The sequence below is a fragment of the Pocillopora verrucosa genome, chromosome 2 (genome assembly GCF_036669915.1).
Source record: "Pocillopora verrucosa isolate sample1 chromosome 2, ASM3666991v2, whole genome shotgun sequence".
NCBI classification, from domain to species: Eukaryota; Metazoa; Cnidaria; class Anthozoa; order Scleractinia; family Pocilloporidae; genus Pocillopora; species Pocillopora verrucosa.
Genome location: NC_089313.1, coordinates 984,022 through 993,053, shown reverse-complemented (window position 1 = coordinate 993,053; position 9,032 = coordinate 984,022). Strand labels below are relative to the sequence as shown.

Here is a 9,032-nt window from a genome sequence, read left to right as displayed (position 1 = left end):
CTGACCAGCGGCGCTACTTTTGAAAAGACACTCGCAATGCACTATGTATCGCATACATGAAGCATGTATCGAAGAGAAAGATGGACAACGAAGGTACAGTCAAGCTTACTGACTAAACTTTTCCACAGTTCTAACTTGATTGTAATTCATAATACCAATTTGGTTTTAAATCACAGAGGCTGTAGCGTTCTTCAAAAAATGTATGGTGGACGACCCAGGCATGTCGACGGCTGTAGCTGCTATACAAACTCTGTTAGAAGTTATGAATCAAAACTCGGGTAAGACTTTTCAATTTTACCATGCTGTTTATAATTGCGACTCTTCAATTGAGGAAGGGAATGAGAGTGGGAATATGCAGGGAAGGGCTTCCCCGAAATGTTATTTATTCCTCTTTGTCTCAGAAGTTATCAACGTGCAATTTCTCTTTGTAATTCCAATATGTTCGTTTGCACATATAAGATGTACATGTACGATCAGATAAGGTTATTGGTCTGAGGATGATATTCAGGAGATATGGCAATCAGCTGGGAGAATTTTCTCTTAAAACTTAGGAGTCAAAGGGATACATAAGTAATTCCTGTGGAGACAATATGACAGGGTGGTTATGTGAGGGTGCGTGAGGGAACTCCTGGCTTCCAGACATGGTTTGATGCTACTCTTGTTTACAAATTTAATGAATGTAACCGAAAAAGTTACAATTCATAGACCCAACGTTTCGACACTCCTGTCTAATGACTTCATCAGGGGTGATCTAAACGCTGCAATAAGAGGTCCTCCTATATAATCACTAATTAGCTGCCTTTTTTCTGACAAGGTGTAAATAGGCGTCAGGAAGTAAGCCACCATCATCACGATTTAAAGGAGCATGGGCAGAGTTAATATGTCAAGCTTCCAAACAAAACCTTGTCAGAAAAAAGGCAGCTAATTGGTGATTGTATAAAAGGACCTCTTGTTGCAGTGTTTAGATCACCCCTGATGAAGGCACTAGACAGGAGTATTGAAACGTTGGGTCGATGAATTGTAACTTTTTCCATTACATTCATTAAATCTGTAAACCAGAGTAGCATCAAACCATGTCTGAGTGTGGCCTGGTTGCCATGTAAACTTTAATATATCCTGGCTTCCATTTCTCTATCATGTTACTTACTGGATTGGTTCTTGGTAGCTCTGAGATCAATGTTGTGATTACTTTGTGCACAGCCAACAGTCTTGCCACTAACCTACTGGGATAAATAACAACTTTATGCTATTGTAGACTTTGTGGATTATATTTTCTTAGGGCCACATTTCTAAGACTACTGAATCACAAGTTATTACTTCACCACTGTAAATTCAATTTTTTGTATCACCCAAGTATGTGCTGTTGGGTAACAACTTTTTTCAACTCACCAGTCTTCAGTATCCTGGTGAAGTGCTTCTTCAAAAGGTTGATAATATTATTAAAATCTTATTTCCTCTTCTTTATATCAAAGAAAACAGTTTAAAGCAGCCTGTAAGTATGTCCTGTACCCTAAGCATTTGTTTGCTCACCCCACTCAAGGAGTGGGATTCTGACTCTGTACTGAGCACTCTGCATAACTTCCAAAATTTAACAAAGAATTCCATTTCCATAAGGCCTTGCTAGACATGAGCATGTTTGTTTTTTTGCAAGATCACTTTATTTTATTCCATTCCAGCTGAAACACTCTCTGAACTCAGAGATAATCTTCAACAAGTCATTGATGTTTTGACCAAAACAGAAGGCTCAGTAGCTTCCATATCCTCAGGATGTGAACTCTTCCTCAGATTTATAACACTTGCCTCCCTGGACAACCCAGTAAGTTTTACTTCCTTCACTTGATTAAGGTTTTGCTAGTGATTATTACCCTAAGCCCACCTTTACTGGTAGAACAAGTTACCATAAAAAAATTAACAGTAACCTTAATAGTTTGTTAAAAATTGTTGTCAGAAATAAGAATCATGAAATATTTAGTGCAAGAAAAAACTAAAACAGTTATCACCTGTTTTCAAACTGAAATTCTCTGTGTGTCACCTTGTTGAATGTATGATATGTTATGGTTGCCACTGGTATCTGCATGAACCTATGGGAACCCATGCAAACTGAAGAGCTACTGTCTGATGATCACAGTGACAACTGTTTACTATGATAATCATACAACTTAAAATGACACCTTCCAGGAAATACAGGCATCACTTTTGCTTTTATTTGTTTACAGCTATTGTTTCCCAGCTTCTCAAAGAAATCTACCTGATACAAGACATTTTCATTAATTTTAATGGCAGCTTGTTCTGCGATTGGAGATTTCTCCTAAATCAGTCAGTGATTTTTCTTTGTTAGTGACACTGTCTACTAGGAGGGGTGATATGACAGGATGATTGAGTGAATGTTGGTACATCAGAATTTGTATTGGAGAATTTAGTGGGGGCTTGGAAAAACAAATAGTCAGGAAAATCTGACAAAAAATGCCAGTTTGCCGCGTAGGAAGGAAGGGTTATGGCAATAGTAAAAAACTGGAACCTTGAAAAGTGATGAACTGGTCTATTTATGGATGCAATATTTTTTCAAACCATCTTTTTTTCATATAGTTATAAATTTAAAATGGTGAGAATGTTGCAATATTGTACTTCGAAAACTCCTGCTTTCTTGTGTTTTATGGGAAAAAAATTCCTCTTTTTAGAGTGTCCTTATACTTTGGTGATTTTGTTCTCTTTTTTTTTCCCTCATAAGGATTTTCAAGAATGTAAAAGAGTTCTGGTTGAAAGAGGTGATGTCTCATAAATAAGAAGGGATATTCCTTCCCAGGTCTTCAATGTTTTTTTTTTTAACTTAACAATGCATTTGCATCATTTACCACAGTGTGGATTAGTTTGATTTTTTTTCTTCTAACCAGGTCAGCTGTACCTGAAAAGAGCTGCCTCAGCCAGGAATAGAATTGCCAAACTTTGTGATGCATTTATTAAAGATGGAGCTGTAAGCATCACGTTGTATTAATTTCTGTTGACAATAACAAAACAACATTTGGATTATTTTTGCTATCTATCATATTTTTTCTGAGATGCATAACTTTCAGCCAGGTCAGAAAGTTACTGATTCAATGTCTCCACTCTTCACTGAGGCTCCAAACGGTAAAGTTGGTTTTCTTTTCAGTGATTTTATTCAGAGTGTGCGACTGCGTCATCTTTAACTTTTTTCAGACAATTCTTACTCACTCCCGATCCAGAGTTGTGTTGGAAATTTTGAAAGTGGCTACTGAACAGAAGAAGCGCTTTAATGTTTATGTAACAGAGTCAGCTCCTGATAAATCTGGGTACAGTGTAGTTTGAAATTATTTTTATTATATAAAATACCTGAAAATTGCTATAGAGCTTAAGTGGCCAAAAATGGAAGAACTTAGTATAGTAGTAACAGGCATTAGCCTTGTTGAGATCAGAGTCTCTGTGGTGAACATTGCACTTTAAAACATGTATTACAGTTAACTGTAGTTTCCATTTTGAACAAAAAATTCAGAATGAAAATATTGACTTGTATTTTGGCGGTCATTTAGTATCGTTGAAGGCCCTTGTCTGGAAGCCAAATAAAATTAGATAGCTCCCCAGGGGGGACCTGTGGATGATGTAGTGGCCTATTGGTAAGAACACTGGACTTGGGGTTGAGAGGTCTGGGTTGCGGCCAGGTCAATGTGTGGTGTTGTGTTCCTTTTTTTCTATCACAGTGTCTCTCTTAACTCAGGGGAATAAATGGGTATTGGTGAATTGTCAGGGAAGCCTGATGAAATGCTGGGGGGTAACCTTGCAATGGACCAGTATCCCATCCAGGGGGAGTAGTGATACTCCTAATTGCTTCAGCTATGGAAACTGGGTTGATTGCTACTTGTCTCAAGTACAGACATTACCCTTTGCCCTTAAATGGGCCTGTATGTGTTTTGATTTTAGTGGGGATTATGGAGGTTTTATAGCAGTCACTTCTTAATGCCTGGACTGGTGAAGGATAAAGGAACTGATCAAAGAGATGTGTTCAATACATAACTGATGTGGATATCCTTTTAGTATTCTTATGCTAAAAATTGGTTTCCCTGTTTTTGGTTTTGTTCATGTATCTTCTATTTACTTTAAGTAAATTATTGTCTCTCAGATATGAGATGCATGATCAGTTAAAACAGTTTGGAATTCCCTCCACAGTGATCCTAGATGCAGCAGTTGGGTGAGTGTTGCTAATATGATCATTGTAGCCAAGGTGTTTTGACTATAAACCTTTTCCAGAACATTGCCATCTCATGTCTGCACAGAGGGTCTGCTTGTATGTTCTGGGTGACGTTAAGTTTTTAACAATCTTTTCTTTTTTCATCGGGAGTTTGAAAGCAGCTGATTTGCTTCAATTAATGTAGAACACAAACTTACCTAGAAATCTGCTAGTTTATACTATTGTGTTTTTTTCCTTGAGTGCTGGTTTATTTTTTGGAACATTTGCTCTGTTAGTATCCAGATATAAACTTCAAAATCAATATTTATATCATATATGTTAAATGCTGCTTTAGACTGGCAACAGTGGTTTTAGACTATTGTAATAGCTTCACCATACAGCTGAGGAGGATGCAGGAAAATGTACCCCCCCCCCCCCCACAACAAAGAAGACCCCACGAATTATAAGTTAATGTAGCTCACATAAGGCTGTACACCTCCCCACCCTCCTGATCAAGTTCACTGTAGGTCAACACTTCATTTATGATGTATTTTCAATTTATTGTCTTATCAGCATGTTTCATTCCTTTAGTGAATTCTTATTTGTTATTCTAATGTACAACATGTTTATTTGGTCTGATTTTAAGTTACATGATGGAAAAAGTTGACTTGGTCCTTATGGGCGCAGAAGGTGTGGTAGAGAGTGGTGGAATTATTAATAAAGTGAGTATTGAGTTGCTACAGTAAGTGAATAATGAGAGTTTCCAACAACACTCAACTGATAGCAAGTCAGACTCAATGTTGCGTGAGGGGAGGGGAGGGGTGGTGTGCAGTTGTTTACATGATGACATCAGTTCAGATTTTCCCTCTTTCTCACAAACTGAGATAAGTTAAGTGATCAGTGAACATTAGATTTAAAAGAATTGTTCAGTGAAATCCGTGTGTGGCGATGTCTTGAAGTCTTCAGCATGCATTTGATTGGTACGACATTACCGAAATCTGACCGCATACGTTCTGTCGTGTGTCAGTATAAGCTTACATGCACTCACGTATACACACCGTAATGTTCATTATTGATTAATCGATCTTCGTTCGTTTATTCGTTTCGTCGGTCGCCCGTTCCGCTCTTGTAGTTATTCGCTCGCGATTTTTATTTACTTGCTGATGTTCGTAACGTATTGAATGAGCAAGTTTGTATTCACAGGTTGGCACATATCAGATGGCAGTTATGACCAAAGCGGTCAACAAACCATTCTATGTGGTGGCAGAAAGTTTCAAGTTCGTTCGACTTTATCCACTTAATCAAGAAGACGTACCGAACCACTTTAAGGTGAGTACTTTCTTTTAGAGTACTTTGACATTTATTATTGTGGACCCTCTCTGAGTGATGTGTGAGAAAAAAATGTTTCTACTCTTGAATTTTTCTTATTTAAACTTCTGGGGAGGCTAAAGGACGATCGTTGGTACTTACCGTATTTCCTCGCATAAACGCCAAGGCATTTATTTCTGATTGAGGCTCAAAAGAATGCCCTTAACTAAAGGAGGGAGCTTAATTGAGGGGGTGGGGGGGACTTTATTAGCTTTTCCTTTGACGAATTGTAGCTTTATTTTAGCCATAGAATCTTTAATAGAAAACAAATCAACGACACTACCCATGTAGACGGAAATTCAATATTAATGTATTTCGTTTGTTAAGGCAGTAGTCGGTAACCAAGCGTATAGAAGTCCCATTAAACACTTTACATCCTCGTTAGGCATACGCAGATGGTTGCATTTCTCTTGATCTGTTAGACTTTGAAAGTGAAGGCGGAGGGGGCGGTTATTGGAGAGGGACGCTTGTTTGGCATTGTGACCCAGGGGATGGGGACTTACTCAGGGGAGGGGGCTCATTAGAGCTTGGCCACTTGTTCGCGGAAATACGATATGTAAAGGCAAGTAGACTCACAAGCTTGGTAAGCGTGAATAGACACAAGCGTTCCAATAAAGTCTGTCATAAAAAAGATGGTTTCGACCAAAAAGAGAGAAAGCACCTGCGTGCAAAAAGAGCGAGCATGGGGGATCCATTCGCTGTGTGGTAGAAATGGGTTGGGTTGGGTTGGGTTGTTTTCTCAGTTTTTCTCGAAATTCTGTGGCACCGTTGTTGGACAAGTTTCAAGGGACATTTTTTGATGTAACACCCCCTGGATTGTCCTCGTGTGTCACCCTTTTATTGATGTGCTTGGTTTTGTTGCTTTAGTACTCAGGAAGTTCTTCCAGTGAGGATAGTCATCCAATAGTTGACTATACTCCGCCATCTTACATCACCCTGCTGTTCACAGATCTTGGAGTTCTAACGCCTTCTGCTGTCAGCGATGAGCTGATTAAACTTTATTTATGACTAGAAAAACCTTCTTTAAACAAATGAACTTAGCCATGGAGAACAGTGAAAACACCTAAAGACCGCTTGTTGTCTGTACTGCAATCGAAACGCGTTCAGGTCCCTATGGACAAGTCGGAAACTATTACGGGATTTGCGTTGCCTAGCAATGCTATAGTCGAGTGAACCACATCGTGGGCTCAGTTTTGCAAGTTGCAGTACTCTAGTTGCTGCCGTTCATGGATTTCTTATCACCTATAAGTCACCAAGAAAATGGAAAAAATGACATGAGCGATGTTTCATAAATCAGCATGGAGTATCCTCATAGGATTTGCCTTTGTATTATTTAATCCATCTGACCCTGGTGGCTCAAAGGGTGGAAAACGCTAACCGCTGGATAAATCTCCATCCGGTGAATGGCATAGTACGTTTTGTTAACACTCCTCCGTTGTATAGCGATTTATCCGCTGGTTAACTGTATCTGCCCAATGAAAATCTGGGCCCTGATTTCTCGCCCTCGTCTTTGGTTATGACAGTGTATGTTCTTTAGTTTAAGAGACGCAAAGACACTTTACTTTGAGCCGTATGCTCATTTCTTTACCTACCTTTTTAAACATTTACATCATAACGGGTACAGATTAATGAGTTTTTAGGGACATCGTGCCAACCCTGATTCAAGAGTCCCATTTTGCTCATCATCACAAAATTATTTTATTTTGTTTGCACACAATCGACAGCTAATCAAGCTTTCATATAAATTGGTTTAGGAGCTTTTGTCGACCTTGAGCCAACCCTAGTTCAACAGGTCTATTTACAAATTGGTTGATGAGCATTTGGGGACCTCGAGCTAACCCTGTATTTGCTTATTAACAAAATTCTTTTGTTTAAATATTCAGCAGGGATCTTCTCGTTCCCAAAACAAGAGCAGTGACTCTGAAACTTGGTCGCAGTCGACAGCTAATCGAGCTTTTCCTGATACACCATGAACTGTCCGGGAAAATCCTCATTTTGCCAGAGATATCGGCCCATGAATATTTAAACAAAAGAAATTGGCTGATGAACGTTTGGGGATCTTGAGGTAACCCTGTTTTAAAAATCTTTATTTGCTTATTAACATAACTCTTTTGTTTAAATATTTAGCATGTATTTTCTCGTTCCAAAAAGAAGCTGCGACTCTGAAACTTGCTCGCAATCGACAGCTAATCAAACCTTTTCTGATACACTATAAATTGTCCGGGAAATCCTCATTTTACCATGGATATCAGTCCATGAATATTTAAACAATGGAAATTGGTTAATTAGTTTTTGTGGACCTTGAGCAAGCCCTTGTCTAACAGGTCTATTTTTGCTCATTAACAAAACTATTTTGTTTTAATATTCAGCGGGGATTTTCTCGTTCCAAAAAAGAGCTTTAACTTTAAAACTTGCAAACAATCGACACGCAATCAAGCTCTTTCGAACACAATATGAATTTTTTGCGAAATCTTCATTTTGCCAGAGATACGAGCTCATGAATATTTAAACAATAGAAATTGGCAAATAAGCATTTGGGGACCTCAAGTCAACCCTGGTTTAAAAAATTTATATTTGCTTATAAACAAACTTTTTTTGTTTTAATATTCAGAGAGGATTTTCTCATTCCAAAAAAAGGGCTGTGACTTTGAAACTTGCAAACAATCGAAAGGTTAAAAAGTTATTTATAACGCACTATGAAAGGTTCGGGAAGTCCTCTTAACGGATGTGAAATAAACTCATGAACATTTAAGCGATAGACATTCGTTGATGACTTTTAGGAGGCTTACGTCCATACCCAAGTACTTGCAGTCGAGTTTGTTCTAAATTATTTTGTTTCGACAGACAGAGGTGCTCTTTAAAGCCCACGCAGGATTTTTATTTTTGATTCTTTTACACAATAGGGAATTAAGTATTCTGCTCTTCTGGAAATGTCTCGTCGTCTTAATTATACAAAAGACATTTCTGTTGAAAACAAATAAAATTGATCCCTAATAAAATTTATACCCTACAACATCCAAGATAAAAGTGAAATATCTTCCACATTAACAGTAGTTGAGCTAACGATGGGGGAGTATAATTTCAAGGTATAGTCAAAATTATTAATTTTAAAACAATTTAAACGCTTAATTTGAAAAACAAGATATACTTAAAATATAATTACAAATAAAAAGAGATATAAAATTGAGAGATTCAAAATTACAAGTAAGAAAAAATTTGAAGAATTTTAGCAAAACACAATATCAAAACAATTAGTTGTGTAATTGTGCCAACTACTTTATACTGTATCTAACTATATCTTTGGCTTGATGCGTTGTGCGAACTATAGAAAGTGTATAATAAATAACCTCATATAAACCTTATAACAACAAAATAAAGGCTAAAAAAAGGATGTTTTTAGCTCCATTACATAATTTCAAGTCTGATGATCTATGCAATTTGTTGAATTCAAGCAGTGCGATTTATACATCTATTACATCCATTT

The 9,032-nt window shown here is 37.6% G+C and overlaps 1 protein-coding gene across 1 annotated transcript; it reads left to right on the top strand.

Moving 5' to 3' along the window:
- Nucleotides 1-53: 53 nt before the first annotated feature.
- On the top strand, nucleotides 54-8,939 carry LOC131782490 (translation initiation factor eIF2B subunit alpha). The gene is made up of 10 exons (XM_059099223.2): nucleotides 54-93; nucleotides 177-278; nucleotides 1,677-1,816; nucleotides 2,729-2,765; nucleotides 2,892-2,971; nucleotides 3,196-3,308; nucleotides 4,133-4,201; nucleotides 4,827-4,902; nucleotides 5,384-5,509; nucleotides 6,416-8,939. Exons 1-10 carry the CDS (start codon nucleotides 57-59, stop codon nucleotides 6,554-6,556), a joined length of 921 nt encoding a protein of 306 aa, XP_058955206.2. The 5' UTR covers nucleotides 54-56; the 3' UTR covers nucleotides 6,557-8,939.
- Nucleotides 8,940-9,032: the final 93 nt, after the last annotated feature.

Excerpts from the sequence above, each read along its gene's own strand:
- LOC131782490 (XM_059099223.2), top strand. The coding sequence starts at position 57 with ATGAAGCATGTATCGAAGAGAAAGATGGACAACGAAG. Across the intron at positions 2,766-2,891 it reads AAGAGTTCTGGTTGAAAGAG|GTCAGCTGTACCTGAAAAGA; the intron begins GTGATGTCTCAT and ends TCTTCTAACCAG. Across the intron at positions 5,510-6,415 it reads ACGTACCGAACCACTTTAAG|TACTCAGGAAGTTCTTCCAG; the intron begins GTGAGTACTTTC and ends TTGTTGCTTTAG.